Source organism: Dryobates pubescens (assembly GCF_014839835.1).
Source record: "Dryobates pubescens isolate bDryPub1 chromosome Z unlocalized genomic scaffold, bDryPub1.pri SUPER_Z_unloc_1, whole genome shotgun sequence".
Classification (NCBI taxonomy): domain Eukaryota; kingdom Metazoa; phylum Chordata; class Aves; order Piciformes; family Picidae; genus Dryobates; species Dryobates pubescens.
This window is the reverse complement of record NW_026530690.1, coordinates 252678-272802: the sequence shown is the minus strand read 5'-3', so window position 1 is coordinate 272802 and position 20125 is coordinate 252678. Positions and strand designations below refer to the sequence as shown.

The 20125-nt window shown below is 55.0% G+C and overlaps 1 protein-coding gene across 7 annotated transcripts in view; it reads left to right on the top strand.

Annotated features, from left to right (window-relative positions):
* NEDD4L (NEDD4 like E3 ubiquitin protein ligase) overlaps positions 1-20125 on the top strand; it is an 81231-nt gene that overhangs the window by 43168 nt on the left and 17938 nt on the right. For 4 of the 7 annotated variants that reach the window (XM_054179283.1, XM_054179282.1, XM_054179277.1 and 1 more), the window contains 9 exons: positions 12518-12568; positions 12987-13048; positions 13148-13250; positions 14047-14213; positions 15092-15224; positions 16127-16303; positions 16577-16651; positions 18387-18446; positions 19778-19909. In XM_054179283.1, coding sequence (XP_054035258.1) covers positions 12518-12568; positions 12987-13048; positions 13148-13250; positions 14047-14213; positions 15092-15224; positions 16127-16303; positions 16577-16651; positions 18387-18446; positions 19778-19909 — 960 coding nt within the window. The remainder of the gene's footprint in view (positions 1-12517; positions 12569-12986; positions 13049-13147; positions 13251-14046; positions 14214-15091; positions 15225-16126; positions 16304-16576; positions 16652-18386; positions 18447-19777; positions 19910-20125) is intronic. The other 3 variants (XM_054179280.1, XM_054179281.1, XM_054179278.1) reach the window with 2 other exon arrangements.

The window sequence follows — 20125 nt, the reverse complement described above, 5'->3', positions numbered from 1 at the left end:
TTGCTTTTCCTGCAACTTGTGAACCAAATCTGGGTGCCCAGGAACTCCAGAGAATAAACAGAAGTGGTACAAATGCCATTCCCTAGGACCTGGGTATAACTGACAGTGTTCTCATGTGGGTGGTGATGTGCATTAGCCCCAGCAGGCTGCCATCCCTCAGCATCCTGCAGCTCCCATTGAGTGTGGCACAGGTCAAGGAAAGACAAAGCCTTTACAGTGGGGTAGCTGCCGTTGTGTCAGGGGCATCTGTGGGAGCACCTGGAGCTCTGGCAGAGCAGGCAGAAGCCGTGTCAGGAGGCAGCGTTTGCCCCAGGCCTGTGCGAGGAGAGCTGCCTCAGTGCCAGCCGCCTGCATACGGGCAGGGGTAGCCAGTGCTGGGGGCAGTGCTGCCAGACAGGGCTCACACTGCACGGGGGCTCCAGCTTGTGCACTGCTCGTGGCTGTTGGGAGACCTGCTGCAGGGGCTGCTGCTGGGGCTCTGTCAGGCGTTTCTAGCACGTCGTTCCTGTTGTCCTTAGCAAGCTGTTTAAAATAGCTCAAGTGAGCAGTGCTGTGAATTTCCTGCCTCTCCACTTGCTGTATAAGGAGTGCAGATGCCTATCTGGAAAGCCTCTCTTCTGTGCAGATAAGACTTCGTTGACATCTGCAGGTAGAGGTGATGGATTCCATCCCTCGAGCCTGCTGAGGTTGTCTGTCAAGGACAAAATCCGTTCTCTTCCCTCCTCTCCTGCACAAGCCCACCTATAGGTTGCAGTGAGCGATGGGTATTTCCCTGACCACAGCAGGCTGTGCCTAGAGATTGCCATCCTTGTTCCCCTCTTCTGTTGAGGGATCCCCCTCACCCTGCTGGGTTTTCCCCCTCTCTTAAAGAGCCATCCCGTCAGCCTGCACACCAGTGCTTGGAGGATCTTGTGTCCTGGAAGGGCAGGCTGCCCTGTTCAGACCTCTGCAGAGCACAAGCTGGCTTTGCAAGAGGGAGGGTACCAAGGGCACTGCTGTGTCTTTTCCTCTCTTCCTGTGAGTGGAGGACAGAAGGAGGCTGCAAGTAGAGCAAATTAGCTTGCAGAATCACAACCCCCACACCTAGTTTTACATCAGGTTTTGGGGGAGTTAGGGACTGGCACTGCTGTCCTTGCCCTGTCCCTGCACCTTCTCAGACCTCCCTGGGAAGCAGTTCTGAACCTCACTAGGCTTCCCTGGTGAGTGTTTTTTCACCCTGAGGGCTGAGTGCTTTGGCATTTCTCTGCAAAGAGACCAGGATACAGCTTTGAGCAGAAGAGCTGGAAATAACATCACTCTTTTACTAGCAGTCGTGAAGTCCTTGCTGCTGCCTGGAAAAATGGTGTGCTGCAGCTGGGCACAGAGCAGCTGCACCGCCGCCCCGGGGCCCGCGCTTTACAGTGGAAATGCTGACACAGGCCAGAGCCAGCGGTGCTGCCTGCTGCCCAGCCCTGCTGGGTGAAGGAGAGCGTGGGGATGGGCATGCCTGGTGCCTCTCCTTGCTCTCAAAGCTGTTCTCATTCCCATTCTGTCCTTGTTGCTTTGTGTCCAGACTGGATCTGGTCGCTGAGTGCATCGCTGTGTACGTTCACCTAAGACTGCTGCTTTTGGTGGGCTTCCATCTCACAGGATGGCATGGGTCATCACCCTCTGAGGGTCAGTCGCTGTGTACAGAAAAGACATAAAAGTCTTAATAAAGGCAGCAGTGTAACCATGTCCTGTCTCCTGTCTCCAGAAAGAATGAATAAATAAGGAGGAAGAGACTCCCTTTTACTCTGTCCAGATCCTCTGATACCATAACCCACAGGGTTATGTGTGTGGAGAGGGCTCGTGATGCAGCTGAAGCCCAGACATCACCACTGCTAACAGCCTTTCAGTTTGCAGGTCTGGCATCTGCTGACTCCAAGCCTGGGCCAAAGTGAAAGGCAGAAGGAAAATTTGCTTCTGCTCAGCTGGTTGTGCACATAAAGCCCCAGGGCACGGCACACTGGGTGTCAGTTCGGTTACTTGGCTGGCAGAAGGTTTCATTTCCCCTTTCACCTCCCAGGGCTGGCAGCTCCAGGCTCTGCTGTCTGTGCTCTAGAGGAGAGATTATAAACTCTGTTGGAAGGTGGAGGGTTTATCTCCAGTCCAAGAGATTCAGCTATGCCTCTCTCAGCTGCCCTTCTTTTCTCTTACTTGCTGAAGTCTGGTATTCTTAATCCAACTCTGCAGAGGTTTTTGATGGCAAAAACCCCAGAGTCAGTGTTGTAAGATATAAGGCAGCAGGAACTTCTTCAGCGCTAACTTTAGTAGGCAGCAGCTCGCTGGACACAAATAAGCATGAAAGTCTGGAGGATGGTGTTCATCAGACAGTGAAAATCCTTTCAAACAAGATGTTAGAGGCTGATAGCAGTCCTAGAGGAAGTTACAGCCTAGGTCTTGCATCAAGTGAGAGTTAAGCAGCAGAGGTCAGTTATTTTTAAAAGCAAAACCTTTCTTGCCTTTTAAAGTTATTTCTGCTCCCCATCCTGTAGGTAAGGCCCTCAGCACATCAAGCTGTGGAAACACCAATATTCTTGAAGGGATTAGGGTAAATCACAGCTAGCTAAGGTAGTTCTGCTTCTGAATAAAGTGTCAGGCTTGACAAAGCTAAGAACCGCCCCCCTCGTTTTGCACATCTCCCGGGCAGGGACAAACCCTTCTGCTTGCAGTGCTATGCAGCCTTTACACCACTCAGCGCAAAAAGATGGGCTACGCATCTACTGAGCACTGAGATCTGCCTCAGGCATGGCTTGAGGCTCACGTTCTCGTACAGCACCAGGCATTCCTGTGCTTCACAGCCTGGGAGGGTGCAGCTGAGCCTGGTGGTTGGAGCTGGGCAGCACCGGAGTTCTGCAGCCTGAGGCTGGAGGCTGCCGTGGCCGTTACCAACGCTGCAGTATTTTTAGCAGCTCTCTCGGGGAGCACTTGCCAGCACACTGAGCTTGCTCTGAACACCAGGGAGCTGTGCTTGCTGGAGGTGATGGTGGTGGCTTTGGGAGGCAGCCTGGGGACTGTAGCAGTCTGCCAGGACCTGGGCTTCTGGCCCTGTGCAGATGCATGAAAGCTTTGTGCAGTCCCCAGGGCACAGGAGCCCAGCTCCAGCCCAGCTCTGAGCAGTTGTACCTACTGCCGTGGTTGCGGCACTTGCGACGTTGCCAGCTTTCCCCACGTCCCTCCACGCACCCTGGCACTCGCCTTGTGCCGCTGTGGAGAGAGGCACAGCAGCAGCCTGCTCTGCCCCACGGGCCAGGGTCAGACCTGCTGAATGCAAAGCAGGTGGGGAGGAGAAGAGGCAGGAGTGGTGTCCAGCACAGAACTGACCTCTGCTGCTGTGCACTCGAGTGTTGGGTGAGGTAGCAAAGGGTCTGTGCCAGATGTGCTGGGAGCTCCAGCAATAGATTTCGACTGCTTTGTGTGGTCTGAAAGTCTGTGGCTAAATCCTGAACTCTCCAGAGGTGCTGGGAGCTCTGCCTCTGGCTTTGGTATGATGGAAGGCGCACTCAAGGGCTCTCTGGGAGCCTGGAGCTGGAGAGTGCCTCCTTGCCTTTTGTTACCTTCCTGAGTTTTACAGGGATTAGCATTTCTGAGCAAACATTGCAGCAAATATTTCTGCAGTCGTGGCCTTCCTGCTCTTTGTTCTAACCCAGTCTGGAACACAGAAACATCAGCTCCTTGTGCAGGATCTCAGGATACAGACAAGAGAGCGTGGTGCCTGCTATAGAACAATGAGCACAGCATGGAACAGGCTTTCCCCCATGTTCCTTATTTGTCACCTTGGGATGCTCCGCTACCAGCTGCCCTGCTGCTTGTTTTTTACTGGCTGGAATGTAAATGAGCTAGTTAATAACTATTTTGCTTTCAGCAAAAGAGCTGCCCACCTTGGATCGTTTCCTGTCCTGTGATGTGAGCTAGGACAAGAACATGGATTGTTTGGAGGATTCTTCTGTGTTGGCTTGCAAACTCTCCAAAGGTGCCTTCTGAGGAGTCCTCTAGCAGTAGCCTAATTCATCTAACAGTCCAAAGTACCCACAAAAAGAGAGGTGCCATTGCTCCTCCGTTCAAAACATGCTCTCAGTTGAAATGGGCTCCTGGGCCTGTCAGGTCTGGAGCTGTGCACGTCAAGGACCAGTAAGTGAGCAGCACTTTGACTGTTGTCTGTTACCAGCAGGTGTTTTGTTTCTCACCTGCAACCTTCAGCATGTCTGCAGGGTCTTGCTCTTGGCAAGCAGCAGAGTGGTTCAACATAGTTGTGTCAGCTTTGCCCAGTCTCCTGCCTCCTTGAACACCAGGGCTAGTCAGGGCAGAGGGGATGTGCTTGGTGCTTTGGGAAACTTTGTCTGATTAAATGCCAGCCTGCTTTCTCCTTTCCTTGCCTCCTGATACCTCCACAGCTCTTTTCTGTGTCACTGCAGTCTCTTGTTTAGCCTCAGCCTGTGATTGTTCCATCAGCCACATACCTAAAGTGCTGCCTCACAGTCCAGGATAAACACGCTGATGGGGCCTGATGTGCTACAAGGGTGACTCGGAGAAGGTGCTGGGCATGCCTGGGCTGTTCTAGGACACTCACTCCTTGCTGGGTAGGACCAGAGCTGTCCCAGGAGGCTGGAGCTCTAGCATGTGCTTGTTAACCAGAGGCCTGGACACACAGCTTTGCTGAGCCTGGCCGAAGCTGCTGGTTTCTAGCAGTGGTGTCAAAGATGTGCCATCAGCTGCTGCGGGCCGGGCGAGCGTGGAGCGCTGAGGCCAAGGAGCTGCAGGCGGTAGCTGGACGCGGCCGCAGGCCCTGCCCGGAGCCGTAGCTTGTACAAACGTTAGCTGCTGTTTGCATGCCCCTGCAGCCGGGGGTGCTGTGCGGAGTTCACCAGGGGTCAGATAAACACTTGGTGCCGTTCCAAGGCTGCCTCTGGTCACCGGCGCACGGTGTGCGGCGCGCTCAGGTTACAGCGGGGATAGCTGGGCGGCCGCGGCCTGTTTACAGTGGCTGGGGCCCAAGTGTGTGCCGCCCGCGGCTAGGGGTGGCACGGCGCCCCGCCGCCCGCGGCAGGGGGAAACTGGGGGCTTGCTTCCGCCTGCAGTCCTGGCTGGGTGGCTTGCTCTGCCGGTTCGGAGTGAGGAGGACCGGCACCGGGCAGCAAAGGCGTGTGCCCGGCGCGGAACTCGGTGTGGCTCTTCGGGGGGGGTTGCACCGTTCGTGCGGCTCGCTGCTCGGGGATGCTTCCGCTCTCTCTGGAGAGCGGCAGCACGGCCGAGCAGAAGGGCTGCAGGGCAGTGTCAGGAGCTAGGTGACGAAGCAGGGTGTTTGGCTTGGTGTCACAGCTGTACGCTGAAGGTGTGGATGTGCTGCTTATGGCAGTGCCCTCTGCTCCCTGAGCTTGCTAAAGCAGCTGTGCCTTTGCGGCTGATCTTACCACAGAAAGGAAACAGGGCTCCTGGCTGCTAGAGTCCTGTCCACGTTTGGTTCCCATGGAACTCACAGACAGCCCTAAGCCTATCCATGGTTTCCCCCAGTCAGGTGTGAGTGTCCAGACAGGACAAGGACGAGATTGCTGCAGTACTTCTCAAGGGCCTTCTTCAGGAAGCAGCAGGAGGCCGAAGCTGCCATTGTGAGGGGCGATGTCCCTTCTCAATGTTTGTCGCTGCCCCGTGCTGAGCTTTCGGCAGGGCTGCGGGAGCTGTGCATGTTCTGCATCCTGAGCTCTTCGTGTTCTGGATCTCAGCTGCTGCAGTTCCAGGCTATACAATGAGTAGTGGAGTAACTCTAGAGGGACTATCAATTCCCCTAGCACCGCAGGGCAGTTATGCCCTTAGAGTGCTTGGCTTTTCTGAGGCTTCCATTGCTTCATTGCTTTCTGCCAAGAAAGCACACATGGATTAAAATTGATTGTGACAGATGCAGAGTGAAATCCAACAGGCTGAATAGCAGGCTGAGCAGCAGGACACCACTGAGCAACAGGAAAAGGGGATGAGTCAGTGAGTGAAGATCAGAAAAGAAACGGTAATAGAGAGAAGACAAGATGTGTGTCACAGATCACAGGATGTTAGGGGTTGGAAGGGACCTCAGGAGATCATTGAGTCCAACCCCCCTGCCAGAGCAGGACCATAGAATCCAGCACAGGTCACACAGGAACGCATCCAGACAGGGCTGGAAAGGCTCCCAAAGAGACTCCACAACCTCTCTGGGCAGCCTGCTCCAGGGCTCTGTGAGCCTCACAGTGAGGAAGTTCTTCCTCATGCTGAGGTGGAACCTCTTGGGCTGGAGTTTATATCCATTGCTCCTTGTCCTATCCCAGGGCACAAGTGCACAAGAGCAGAGGCTGTCCCTGTCCCTTCCTTCCTGGCACCCAGCCCTCAGATATTTAGAGACATCATGTCACTGGAGTGGCCACAGTGCCAGAGCAGCAGGCAGTGCTGCTGAGCGGTGTGCCAGCTGGGTCTGCCTGGGGTCACCTGCTCAGCATCACACTCCTGTGGGGCAGGTCACAGGGCTCACTCCTGGGAGCACAGAGGGGCTGCACCTCAGACAGCTCACTGATAGGAATGCAGCCACTGCAGCTTTGGTCCCTTGTCAGCGGGGGCTGGGCAGTTCTGACAGCACAAACGTGACATTCCGGGGGCCCATCCCACCTCTGTGCCAAGTGGTGGGACACAGGTGGGTGTGTTGGGTGCCAGCTCATGGCTACTGTGTTCTGCAGATGTTTCTGTGTGCCCTGTGCCCGGCAGGAAGCGGTGCTAAACGTGAGAGTGAGTAAACGAAGGATCGCTGGGTCCTTGTGAAAGCTCCAGGGAGCAGAGTGCAGCTGCTGGTAACTCTGGAGAGCCACCAGCCTCCCTGCCGGCGACCAGCCTGCCGTTGTAGACCTGCCCTCGCCTGGCTCTGTTCCTTGCCGGCTAGCCGCCCAGCTGAAGTGTTTCCACTTGCAGCAGCATTGTTTTCTAAATTCTCTGCCTTTCACAACACAAGTGGGGAGCTGGAGCGCAGCTCGGTGTTCAGTGTGATAATGTCCTGTAAGCACTGCTGGAGGAGCAGAAAGCATTCCTGCATTCTTGTACGAATGGCTAAGAGCAGATAACTGCTCAGGAAACAAACTTGCTTGTGTTCTGTTCTGCTTTTTGACTTGGAACAGGCAAAGCCACTGCCTCCAGCAGCTCTGTCGTACTGTGCTGCGATTGTGTGCCTCACAGTTGAACACTGAGCAGCTCTGGATTCCTCTTTGGTAGCACACTCTGTCTTCAAATCAGAGTCTCCTGTGGAGAGCTGTTCGTAAAAATGGATCCAAACCAGAAAATGCCAAGTCCAAGAAAAAAGGAGAGATTACCAACCAAACCTGAGTTTGCAACATCGAGTTTCCTTTTTAAAGTATTTTGCTGTCTGGAAGGAGCTTCTGAGAATCTTCAGTTTGGGTAAACTCTATGTCTGTGTCACAAAGATAAGTGGTGAAAGCAGGTTAAAGCTGCGTGGGCTGGAAATGGAAGGTGGCAGTGGCATCCTGAAAGGATCTGCCAGAAGGGACTTGCTGAATCCCCTCTGCTGTCTGGGCGGTCGTTGGGAAAGTGACTCACTCATGGTGCTGGCACCCTGAGGGTGCTGAGCAGCACCTTGGATTGGGCAGTGCAAGGAGAAAGCAGCAGTTCAGGGTGAAAGGAGTTTTGCCAAACTTGACCTCCTTAGAGCCTGGGCGTTTTGTGGTCCTTGCCATGAAGGCTCTGGCTGGAGAAGCTGTCCCTCTGTCCTGGGCACCTGCCCTGGTAGGGGTGGTGCCACTGCCTCGGCCCTGCGTGAAGGCAGGCGGTGGTGGGCTGGAAGCTCACGGAGGAGGGCACAGCATGGACCTCTAGAGAGAGCTGAGAGTACCTCTCCGGTGAGCACATCTCTAAGCCAGCCAAGCTGCTCAGGTCTGTCAGACCTGGAGAGAGCTGTTTGGGGAGGCTGGAAGCAGGCAGGGCCTGTGGCTTGCTGCCGCAAGAGCCGCTGCGAAGGCAGCGTGCTGCCTTTCCCAGGAGACGTGCACTCGGTGAGGGCTGCTCCGGCTCCTCTGCCTTCAGCCACACCAGACTCAGACTAACAGACAGGGATCTGTTCTGGCAGGAGGTGGAACTTCTTAAAGAAAAGGTCTAAGAATTCCAGTAGCAGTAAACTGGAACTGGTTCTGATGTAGTGATTTCTGGTCTGGTTGGTCGAGGTACTTCTTGGTTACTTTTTCTCCTTTAGGTTTATGTAAATGGAAAGAGCTTTGTGTCCTTGGAGCTGGTAGGAAGAGAGAAGAGTTTCTGAAACGTGCCAGTGTTGGTATTCCTCTCACCAAATGATAAGTGAATGCTGTGGAATGCTCACCACAGCTTTATTCATGTGCATGAGACGAGGGAGCTGATAAGCCTTAGGTGCAGAACGATGTCTGTGCTGGCTGGTTGATGTTCTGCTGGTGTAGTCTAAGCAGTGAGAGAGCAATGTGCTTTGTTTCAGTTAACAAATCCACACTGTGCTGCTGCTTTCCAAACAACAATGAACACCACTTGTATGGACAGCCTTTGCCCTGCTCAGCTGCCTTAGCCTGGATCCAGGGGCTCTGGGAGGTAGGAGACAAATGGAGACAACTGGACATCTGCTGGTGTTTGTGGGGAGAAGCAAATGCCTGTGTCTGTCACATCTCCTGTCTTCTTTAAACACTCCCTGCTGGGGAGAGAGGAGGATTGATTCTGACTGTATTACCTGTACAAGTTGGTCATGCAGCAGTGGTTCCTGGAGGAGAATAACTGCTGTTAGAAATGCAGTGCTGCCTCATCCATCAGCAAACCCAGGCCTCTGCTGAGCTGCTCCATCCCTGGGGAGAGTTCTGGTCTCTCACCTGGGGAAGCAGCTCTCTCTCCAGGTACAAGGGGTGATGCTGTGAGGCTGCTGGGTTGGTGCATTTCCTTGGGCATGTGCAGCACTGGGGCATTTCTGTTGTGCAGGCTCCTGCAATGGCTCCCCTGGCACTTGCCTCAAGTACAGGGCTTAAGCAACACAGAAGTCAAATTTGCTTCATCCTTGCCAACTTTTACACTGAATTTGCTTGGTGGTGGTAACTGCCTCTTCACAGACCCATCCATGCTAAACCAACTCTGCCAGGCTGGTTTAGTTGCCAGTTTGTCCGGGTTTCAAGAGTGCCACTGACTCCTGGCTCTTAGGAAGCACCAGCTTCAAGCCTAGTTGTGTCCCCAGAGCCTGGTGTGGTTCTGCACATGGAGGGGATGATTGAGGCTGGCATACTGATCATTCCTTGCAGCTGAGGCTGCCAGTGTTGAACTGTCCCATGATGGTGACAGCCTGCCACAGCCCGTGGTTACGTGACCAGGCACCCTGTGTCACCGTGCTGCGGGCACTCGGTGGCTGTCTGCAGCCCAGTGCCAGCAGCTCCTGCTCCGAGGTGCAAGGGAGGGATGAGCCAAACCACAGAGAACAGAGGTGAGAGCCTTATGCACCCGCAGCAGCAGAGGGCTCCAGTGCTGCCCACCAGAGCGTGAGTGGTCTGCAAAGCCTGGGAACGGCTTCCATTGTTCAGGTAACATAAGGTTGGCTCTGAGCTGCGTCGGGTGGACCTGCCAGGCTGGGCAGTCCAGGCCCTAATAACTTAGGGACACGGTTGTGTGCTAAACACAGGGCAGAGCGGGGTGTGGGCTGAGAAGGCTGTGGACTCAGAGTACTGTCCTGTCATCAAATTAATCAATGTAAAAGTGACTGTAGGGGTGGTGTCAGCCAGCTCTGAGACCCAGCAGCACCTGGGTCGCAGTGTGGCATCTGTAGCAATGCACAGCAGTTTGTGGGCCAGGAAGCTGGGCTCATTGTGATCAACTGGAAATGCCAAGGGAATGGTAGATGGATGCAGTGCCATTTGCCAAGCTGGTGTCTGGCCAGGGAACTTCTGTGGGACTGTGGTCAGCAGCCTGCTGCCCAGCACAGTGGGCTGTAGGCACACAGGAGTGCACACAGTGCCCTGCACGGGTTTCTCCTTTCTCTATCTCTGCCCAGTTCTGTTATTTCACCCCCAGGGCTGTGCAGCTGTGGCTTGTTCCCAGGCCAGGGTGACCAGCAGCGCATTTCCACATGGCAATCTCAAATGTTTCTCTACTGCTCCTCAGCTGCCATAACCTCGCCAGGCCCTGGAGCAGTCTGAGACCAGCGCTCCCCAGGCCGGGGGCGGCTCTGCCTTCGGAGAGGCGTGCTGGCGATGGGCTCGCGCCTTTGGGGTCCGAAGACGCGGCACGGGGTTTCAGCAGCCCGAGCTGATACTCTGTGCTCGGGAGGAGAGCTGTGTGCCTCGGGAGCCTGTGTGTGTCCACACCCAATTGCTGTGGTCCGGGATTGCTTTGCCTTCTCCAGGCCACAGCAGGTCACGCTAAGGTGCTGCCTCGCTGTCCTGGCGCTCCCCCGCCACACCTGGCAGTGGCCATCAGTGGTCCCTGTGGAGACGCAAGGTGAAAAGCAAAAGGCAAAAGCAGGAAGGAGGCCCTGACAGGGAGCTCTGAGAGTCTGTGCTGCATGGTCCTGTGCTCCTGGCCGGCTGCAGCTGCTCAACCTGCTGACCATGCGGCTGAACGGTGCTCAGGGACAGCTTTACCTGGCAGATGGAGCCAAAATATGTAGCAGTAGATCGTATTTGAGTGGCAAATTGGCCTGAGGACTGTCCCCCTCGATTTTCCTTGTGTTTGACATCACCCAATATATCTGTGTGGCGCTGGCTGGGTTCCAGGACCCCCACCAGGTTAAGCACCCCCATTCCCATTGTAACTTGCTGGACACAGGAGGTTTTGTCTCCCCTTGGGGTTTGGTGGCAGCCAGCAGGTTTCTCTGTGACTTACATAATGAGTGAGAGACTGCAGCCAAGGGAGTGCAGAGAGGAGCTGCCACGGCTGGCGAGCGAGCGCAGCAGAGATGAAAGGCTCTTCCTTTCTGCAGGAGCGGTGCGTGACTCTGCTGCGTGGCTGGACACATTGGGGTCCCTAGGCAGGCAGGTGTATTTATGGCTCTGCCAAACAAGGCTGCTAGCTACCTTCCACTGCAGAGAGCTGCCAGGAAAGTAGGACAGCACCTGAAGTAATGAGGTTGTGCATCCTTTGTGAAACTGAGCCGGGTGTAAAAATAATGCTCCTTTACTGACTCAAGTAGGCAGGAGCTTTTGTGCTGCCTTCAAAGACCATTTTGAATGTGGCCTTTCCTCCTGCTCCAACTCCTTTACAGTCAGATGGGTAGGAAGGGAGACTCGTGAGTTGTGAGGTGGCATAAAAACTCCCTGGGAGTCTCTGGTGAGCAGATGGGGTAGCTGCTGAAACCTGCCCGAAGCACAGGCTGCTTGGGCAGACGCTCCTGTTGTGCGGCTCCACAGGCATGCAGCCCAGCAGGCTGTGCCCACGGCGTGGGGATCGTGGGACCTGATGCTACCCTGGTAGCAGAAGCAGAATTCTTACAATGTTATCATACAAAATATGGATTTTAATGTTAAGCTTAATGCTCTGCTATGAGAAATATGTAAACTTGGCTTTGGAGCAGCAGTATGCACTTCCTGGAATTCCTGTGCATAGCGTGGCTATAAATAAGCAGCAGGTTATTTGGGAATCACTGGGGCTGATATCTGGTGTCATAAACAGTATCTGGGAGAAGCTGCTGCCCCTGACAGACAGCTGAGCTCGGGGCACGCGGCATGCTCTGCCAATGGACCCCGGGGACCCGGCGGGCACAGGGCTGCTCGCCCTGCAGCCGCACAGGGGCTGCTTGGAGCGTGTTGCCAGGACTCCACTCACCTGCAGGCAAGCCCCAAATGCTCCAGGGACCCTGGAGTGAGTGCTGAGTGCGGGGCTGTCAGTATTGGCAAGTCTGGCTCTAAAATGGATTCGTTTCAAAGGGAGTTACCTTTGTGCACGGGTCTGACTGGAAGCAGCCTGTGAATGGCCAAGGCTACGTGGTAAGGACTAGAGGATGAGCAGGCAGGCTGGTGGGAAGGGTGTGGAACTGGGGTTCAAAAGCCCCAAAGCTGCTGGCACTTCGCTGAAGTTTTCACTGGGAGAGAGATGCTTGTGAGGGAGGCGATGCTGTCACTGCCCGTTGGGTGCTGGGCTCCCCTCCCCTCCCCTCCCCTCCCTGTTAGATAGAAAAGAGAGGAAAGAAAGAGCGAGGGCCCAGGGATTGACATGGGCATTTCAGCATTGTCTGAGCAGTGCCTTCACTCCAACTTCCAGTGCCAGAGCTGGTGATGGCTCTGGGCTTCCAGTTCTGCAGAGGCTGTGGGAGGAAACAGGACTCGTTGAGAGTGCAGCTAACATACTGCAGCCTCCGGAGCCATTTGGTGCTCTGCCGAAACAGAAGTGGTAACAACAGACCCTGTGCAGACAAAGGGGCAGAAGCCACTGATGGCTGAAGTCACGGTGTGCAGCCCTCTTCATGTGTGCTTCGTTGTGCCTGACTTGTGGCCTTTTCCCTGATGTAAAGTGGTTCCTTTTCTGCCTTTTTTGTGCTTGCCAGACTCGAGACGACTTCCTGGGCCAGGTGGATGTGCCACTCAGTCACCTCCCGGTAAGCTCTGCTTCTGCTTCTGCCTCAGCAGGCTCTGCAGCATCTCACAGGGGTGACACCCCTGAGGGGATCTAGAATCGTTTCCCCAGAGCAAGCACTCCCTGGAAGGTGTCAGAGACTTAGAGATGTTGCAAACAGCACAGGAGCTGGGCGAAACAGTCCCCCTGCAGGAACGAGGGAGAATTAGAAGGGGCTTCAGTTGGGCCTTTCCACCTTGCTCTGGAATCAGCCCAGCATGGCTGTCCGTGGGAGCTGCTGCAGCGGGGTGCTCACCCCTGGGTGCTCCCACTGGCGGAGGTGGGCCCGGGCCAGCTTCATTTAAAGCCTTCTCCAGCATTTGCGCTGCACCTGGAGCGTGCTTTGTGTGTCTCTGTGTCGTGGGCAAGCCCTTACCCTGCCCTTCTCTTCCTGCTCCCAGACTGAAGACCCCACCATGGAAAGGCCATACACGTTCAAGGATTTCCTGCTCAGACCAAGAAGGTGAGGGGGGCCCTTTGCACCTGGCAGCGTGCCTCTCTTGAGGGCGCGTTGCCGCAGCCCGGCAGGGGCGGGGGGTGAACTGCTGCTCCTGTCTCCTAGCCACAAGTCTCGCGTGAAGGGGTTCCTGCGGCTGAAGATGGCTTACATGCCCAAGAACGGGGGCCACGAGGACGAGAGCGGCGAGCAGCGGGAGGACGCCGAGGTGAGGCCGGTGCTCGTGCCGGGCGCCGCTCGCTGCGGGGTCGAGCGCGGTGGCAGAGCGGCTGTCTGTTGAAAGCTCCAACCCTGGGCACGGGGTTGGTAGCAGCTTCCTCTCCTCCCCCTCTCCAGGTTTTCCTTAGATGGGACTTGGTGTTCTCTCAACCATCCCAAGTATTTCAAAGCATTTCTGCTGCCACCAGGAATTCCAAAGTCTGTCTGGCTCAGGTTGTGAGCAAGTGGAAGTCATGCCGAGTGTAAGAGTTCAGGGAGTCTGTGCAGGTGATTCACAGACACAGGGGTCTGTGTTAGGTACCTCTTGTGCAGAGGCCATTTCACAGGAGGTGTTGAAAGCTGTTCTTTATTCCTGGGCAGCCTTGACTGCAGAGACTGAAGCTCAGGTGAGCACAGCGGCTTTGGGGCTCCGCAGCACTCTGTGGACCATCATCTCTCTGAGGAATTTGCTGCAGTGAGGGCTGTCAGTGACTCCATCCCGGCTTTGCCTGCCTCATCAGAGGCGTGCCTGGGAGGGAGGACTGAGGTCAGAGCTGGCAGCTGGCTGTCCCTGGCTCCTGCACCTGGCCAGCACCAGTGCAAGCAGCCACCTGTAACACCATCAAGGGTTTAGGTTTTGGTCACTGACATGAGGTGCACACTATAAGCATTCAGCCTGCTCTTGGCTTGGCATTTCAGTGGGGCTGGAACTTTTCTCTGGGCTGAGTCTGCACCTGTTGGCTAAGGTGAGCAACAGTGACAGCACTTTCCCTTACCTTGAGCTTTTGTTTCCCTTCACTCCGAAGCATGGCTGGGACGTGGTTGACTCCAGCGACGCCGCATCTCAGCGCCAGGAGGAGCTGCCACCTCCTCCCCTGCCCCCTGGATGGGAAGAAAAGGTGGACAACCTGGGGCGGACTTACTACGTCAACCACAACAACAGGACCACGCAGTGGCACCGGCCAAGCCTGATGTGAGTGGCAGTGCAGAGCAAAGTGATCACTGAGGCAGGGCCCTTCCCGGCTAACGGCCACTGGGAGCCGACTCCGGGCTGGAAAAGCTGTAAGCAAGCCCTCCACAAAGCCAGGCACACAGGCTCCCCGGCACTCTGCCGCTGGGCTGCCCATCTGGAGCTCTGCTGGACTCGCAGCCTCACAGAGCTGCCGGCTGCCTGGGAGCCCCTCTGGCTGTCGTCCCTTCCAGAGGACATCTTCACTTGTCAGCAGTGCAGGAGAGCTTCCCACCTGCAGCAGAGGACACACAGGGAATTCTGGGGGAAGCTAGGAAACCTGCAGGTGGGGGGGAGTTTGGCATGTTTGTTTCGACCTTAGAGAAGTGGGAGACACAGGAGGAGTCTTCAGTCAGTGGTTTGACAGCAGTAAATTATTTTTCTGTAGAGACTGTTGGAAAGGTAAGGGGAGGAAAGTTCTACTCTTAAGTGTTAATTAAAGTGGCAAACTTTGAGGAGCTCCTGGTTCTTGCTCCCTGTGCAGAGTGCTGTACCCGTATGCACTGGTGGTGCTAACAGGCAGCTTGCTGAAGCTGTGCTGGCTCAGCTTCCCAGAGCCAGGCCCAGCAGCACTGCTGAGTGGCACCCAACCCACCTCTTGGTCGAACACCTGGCACTGGGCTCTGCCACTGGCACTGCAGCAGCAGTGGGTGTTCCTCCTTCGGTGACCAGAGGCGATCACAGCCTCTGGGGCCCGGGGTGGAAGGGTTTCTTAGGAAGCCTGCCGGGCAGGAGCGAGCGATTCTGTAAGCAAAAGCACGAGAGAGGCTCTGCAAGCCACGGACAGGGTGGGTGTTGTGGGTTGCCCTTCCTTAGCTCCCTGTTCTCTGCTCCTCTCCCAGTGATGTGGGATCCGAGTCAGATAACAACATCAGGCAGATCAATCAGGAGGCAGCCCACAGGCGGTTCCGCTCGCGCAGACACATCAGTGAGGATTTGGAACCAGAGCCTATGGAGAGTGGAGACATTCCTGAGGTAGGTGAAGGTCTGGGTTACAGCATTTGAGCAGACTTTGAGCTGCTGTTTCTCATTTGTCAGCTGATGACTGCACCACATCCACAGTCCTGTGGCAACTGCCTCCCTGAGATGGCCTCTAGGCAGAGCTGTGCTGTGGAGGCCCCCCCCCAGCTGCCTGCACACCGCTCAGTCCGGTGCAGATCCTGGCAGAAGCCTTCCCCGCGGCAGGCGTTTCTTGTGGAGATGCACCGGTACACTGCCAGCGTGCTCGTTGGAGTGACAGTGGGAATAGGGCCCCTCAGGGCTGTGATTGAGAGGAAACTGAAGCTGGGGGCGGGGTCCCCCAAATATTGGGCTGTTTAGACTTCAGAGTGTGTGTTCCATTTACACCTAGACTAAATAAACTACGTTTGGTAGATATTTGTAGGCCTAAGTGAGAGTTTGTGCAAAGCTCTAATCCCATTCAACTTCAAGGCATATTTTCTGAGGTGGATCACAGGCTAAGCTCTTTGTGAAAGCCAGTTTGGCTTCACTAAATGTTTTTGAGAGCAGCAAACAGAATGCTGAAGCTGGTGTAGCACTGGTCACTGCTACTGGCTGGAGTGCAGGTGCTGAGTACTTCCTGCCATGCATTTTGTTCTACAGGAAAAGGGACAGTTGTTTCTTGGGAGTTTCCAGTGGGAGTGCAGAGCTGGTTTCATTTTGAGCTGAGCATCAAATGGGATTCCTTTAAGGAGAGCTCTTTCTAATCACCGTTTCAGCAACATCCTTGCCTGTGTTAAAGCACCGACTGCTGCTCACTGAGCAGGCTGTGTGTGTCCTAGGGGCTGGGTTGTGGTGATAAGCAACCTCAATAAGGGGAAGGGCAGGGATCAGTCTGGCTTTATAAATCCTTACTGTGGCTGCTCCTTTTCCCTTAGCCTTGGGAAACCATTTCGGAGGAGGCAAGTGCAAGTGGAGATTCCTTAAGCCTGTCCCTGCCGCCGCCTCCTGCCTCCCCCGTGTCCCGCACCAGTCCTCAGGAGCTGTCCGAGGAGCTGAGCAGGAGGCTGCAGCTCACCCCCGACTCCAATGGGGAGCAGCTCGGTGCTTTGATGGTAGGTGGCCAGCACAGACCTCTCTGGCACACCTCTGTGGGGCTGACACAGCCTGACTCGCTCACGGGGGCTTCAAGAGGTCCTCGTTGTCACCACTGAAGCAGCTGCTGAGCAGGGGGTGCTGCTGGGGGAGCCCGGCTTCGGGCCCTGCTGCACAGCTGCAGCAGCAGTGTTTGGCAGCTCAGGTTAAATGAGGGACAAGTAAAAATGCTGAGTGACCCCCGTGTTTTAAGCCCCTTCCCCCTAAAGACTTCTTTCTTTCCTCCTTTGCAGCAAAGAGATCCTTCTTCGAGGCTGAGATCCTGCAGTGTAACCGACACCATTGCTGAGCAGTCTCAGTTATCCCTGGTAAAGCAAAGCTGGCTTCTCTTTCTCTCTTTTGCTTTGAGCATCCTCTCATTCTGAGGAATACCATTCTTGGGCCACTTCTGGTCAGACACAGGCCAGGAATCAGCACGGGCATGTGGCTGTCCCACATAGTAATGGATGCCACCTTAATACCATCCTGGTAAGCAGCTGAAGTGAGCACACCCCTCAGGCAGCATCATCACATTGGCTGTAGTTAGCAGAGAGGGAGTTTGCTACCCCCAAGGTACACTGCAGGGAGAAAACCCTCCTGGGGTGCATTCAGCTAGGGTGGGAGAGGAGACCTTCTAGACTGGGAGCCACAGCAGCCACAGGACTCTCCTATTGGGGTATACTTTTGTGTCCCACTTGGAGTATATGAATGTGTGTGACATTAAAAAGGACTGGTGCTTTACCTAGCTAAAGGCAGCCTTTTTGTGAGGGGAATCCAAGAACAGAGCTGGGCAGAACCACAGCTGCTGCTTTTAAGAGAGTGCTTCAGGCAAGCAGCTGCTGCTGCTGCAATTCTTGAAGTGCATTTTTCACACAGAGAAAGACAGACTGAAAAAGAGAGATTGTCTCCCACCACAACCCTGCACACCTTTGCTCTAGCTGATGGAGGGTTCTACCTGTTTCCTCCTGCACCCCAGGATGGAGATGGCAAATGTGGCAGGCTCTAGAGAGGCTCTGGAATACAACTGCTGAGGTTTTCGAAGGAATCTTTTGAAATGATGCTTTCCTTCCAGGCTCTTCCTCCCAGTTTTGAGTTAGGAATTCATTGCACAGGGATTTACCCACAGCCACTTGCTTAGTATCCCTTGTGGTAACAACAGGAAGTTTGCTGAGCAAGCTGCTGTCTGCCTGGCTTGTGCTGTCCCTGCCGGGCAGACACTGACAGCCCCCACAGAGGGTTTCTCTCTGCAGTTTCTCACACCTGTCTGCATCTGCCTCTGCTGTTGACAGATGCAGGCAGCTTCGAAGCATCTTCTGGCTGTGCTGTCTCTGCTGGCTGAGCAGCAGGGCAGTTTCTACCTCTGGCTGTCTCCTGTCTGCCGCACAGAGCTGTCTCAGAATGCAGCCTGCTCCAGAGGCCCTCTGCTTCTTTAACATCATTTCATGGAGTCTGGGTTTCTTTAACTGCTGTGGTCAGACTGAGACTGGTGATTTGTCTGTGGTCACTCTTTTACATAGCAGCTGTTCAAACCAGCAGAATGCAAAGCACTGCTCTGACAGGAGGGTGTTACCTGCTGGTGACTGTGCTGATGATCGTTTATCTTCTAGCAGCCAAATCCATATTCTTTCTAAAGGCCTCTATTGATTCTTGCTGAAAGGCCACAGGATCAGTTGCATCTTTTCCACCTGACTGCTTCTGTGCGCTCATTGATGACCAGAAGGTGTCCATTTGGGGTTTAAATGCCACGTTTGTGGGTAGAGCATGCACGACTTGGGGGAGGACAACTCAGTTCCATTCAGAGCAGCTGCTCTTCTGACTCGCATTGCCCATACTGAGTGCAGAGCGTTGCACACAGCAGCTCTGGAAATCAATTCCCCCGGTGGTTTCTGAAGGGGACTCTGGCTTGGTTATCAGTGATTGCTGGCGCAGTCTCTTTGCTGTTATCTGAAGCGTTATTCCCACCTAATTGCTCTCTTTCCATGAGGGGAGGTGCCTGTGCTTGGTGCTGCCACGGCCGTGCCTGGGGCTCCCTGTACTGACTGTGCCGTTCTTGTCCTTTGCCAGCAGGGCGGCCCGGCCAGGAGAGCTCGTTCCTCAACTGTCACGGGGGGCGAGGAGCCCACGGTAATCAACCTTCCCAAGCCCCTCTCTCAGCAGTGGCCTCAGGGAACGCTTCTGCACAGGCAGCAGCTCGGGGCTGGGACAAAGGCTCTCCGTGCTCCTCTGTGGGAGAGCATCTTGAGCTCCAGCACATGGCAAGGAGACTGAAGGGCAAAGAGTTCTGCAGGTTGCTTTGTGGGTCGATGAACCCACAGAGAGCAGTAAAGAGAGAGGCTGCTGGTAGCTGAAATTATCTTGGCAGAGTGATAGAGGAAGGAAAGATCAGGTAGGGTAAGGAGAGCATCTTTCTTGTGTTCCTGCCTCCTCACAGTTGCTAACTTGCAGCATGCCACTGTCAGACTATGGATTAGTTCAGCTTTTGAGCTGAAGATCTCTGCATTATCCACACCTCCTGTCCTGCAGACAACAGTAACATGGAAGAGGGTGCAGCAGTCAGCCCCTGCTCCAGGAGAGCTGTCAGTCACTGTCAGCCCTCTGTGTCTCAGCCATCTAACCTGTAACTAAAGCAGCATCTGTGGACTGGCTTCAGACCACTTCCTGCTGCCTAATCCACCACTGCTTTGGAGCCCATCAGAGCAGTCCTGGAGAAGGCAGTCTGCTTCTCAAGCCTGCCAGCCTGTGAACCAGAAACTGTAGCCTTTCAGTCTTGACTGCTGAGTAAGGAAGTCAGTCTCATCCTTTGTTTGCCCATCTGCCCTCCTCTGTGTTCTCTTCCCTGTTGCAGTGTGGCAGCTTTCTGACCCCTGCAGCATCCGATTCCCCTTCTTGATTACCTCAGCAGTTCTCCAGCTCTGTATTCCACTCTTCTCTTAGAGAGCAACCACACTGCCTAAGAGTCCTGGGAAAGAAGGCTCCAGCATATGAAGCAAGAACAAGAGTTCATTGCTTTGGAGCAAAGAATGTAGAGTGCAGGAGAAGCTAAGTGAATAGGAGCTGCTGTGGGCCTTCAGGGAGTTATCTGCTCCTCCTGTGCCCTGTAATTCCATCTCCACTCTCTGGAGCCGTTTTCCACCACTGAGATGTTTCAAATGATCATAAAACACAAGTCAGTGTTGAGGAGGACGTGGAACCTTTGTGTGCTTTGTGGTTGGTGTGGTGACTGAAGCTGGAGCCTAGGGGCAGAGGGAGGCTTGCCCTGCTCCCCGAGCCTGAGCATGGGCAGTGCAGCCTCGGGCAGAAGAGAGCAGCTTGTGCTCAGTACTCAGCCACGGTGCTGCTCTGCACCTCTGTGGCATTCAGGAGTGCTGCCAGTTACAAGCTCCGTTTTTCCCCACAGCAAACCTAACCTGTTTTCTCTCTCCTGAAACCCCACCTGCCCTGCCTTGCTGGAGCAGCCCTCGGTGGCCTACGTGCACACCACGCCAGGCCTGCCCTCGGGCTGGGAGGAGAGGAAGGATGCCAAGGGCCGCACCTACTATGTCAACCACAACAACCGCACCACCACCTGGACACGGCCCATCATGCAGGTGGGTCTGGTACCGTGCCCAGCTGGGGCAGCAAGCACCTGGCACCTGCTGAGCACAGCTGCAGCAGCTCCTTGGAGCCCTGCCATCCAAACCCAGATCCCAGGCAGCGTTGTCACAGCTCAGGGTAACCACAGAGTGACTGGGGGCTCGGGGTGGCTTCTCTTACCTGCCTTTCGGGGCAGATGGAGCCAGTTGCTGCGGTGGCAGGAGTGCAGA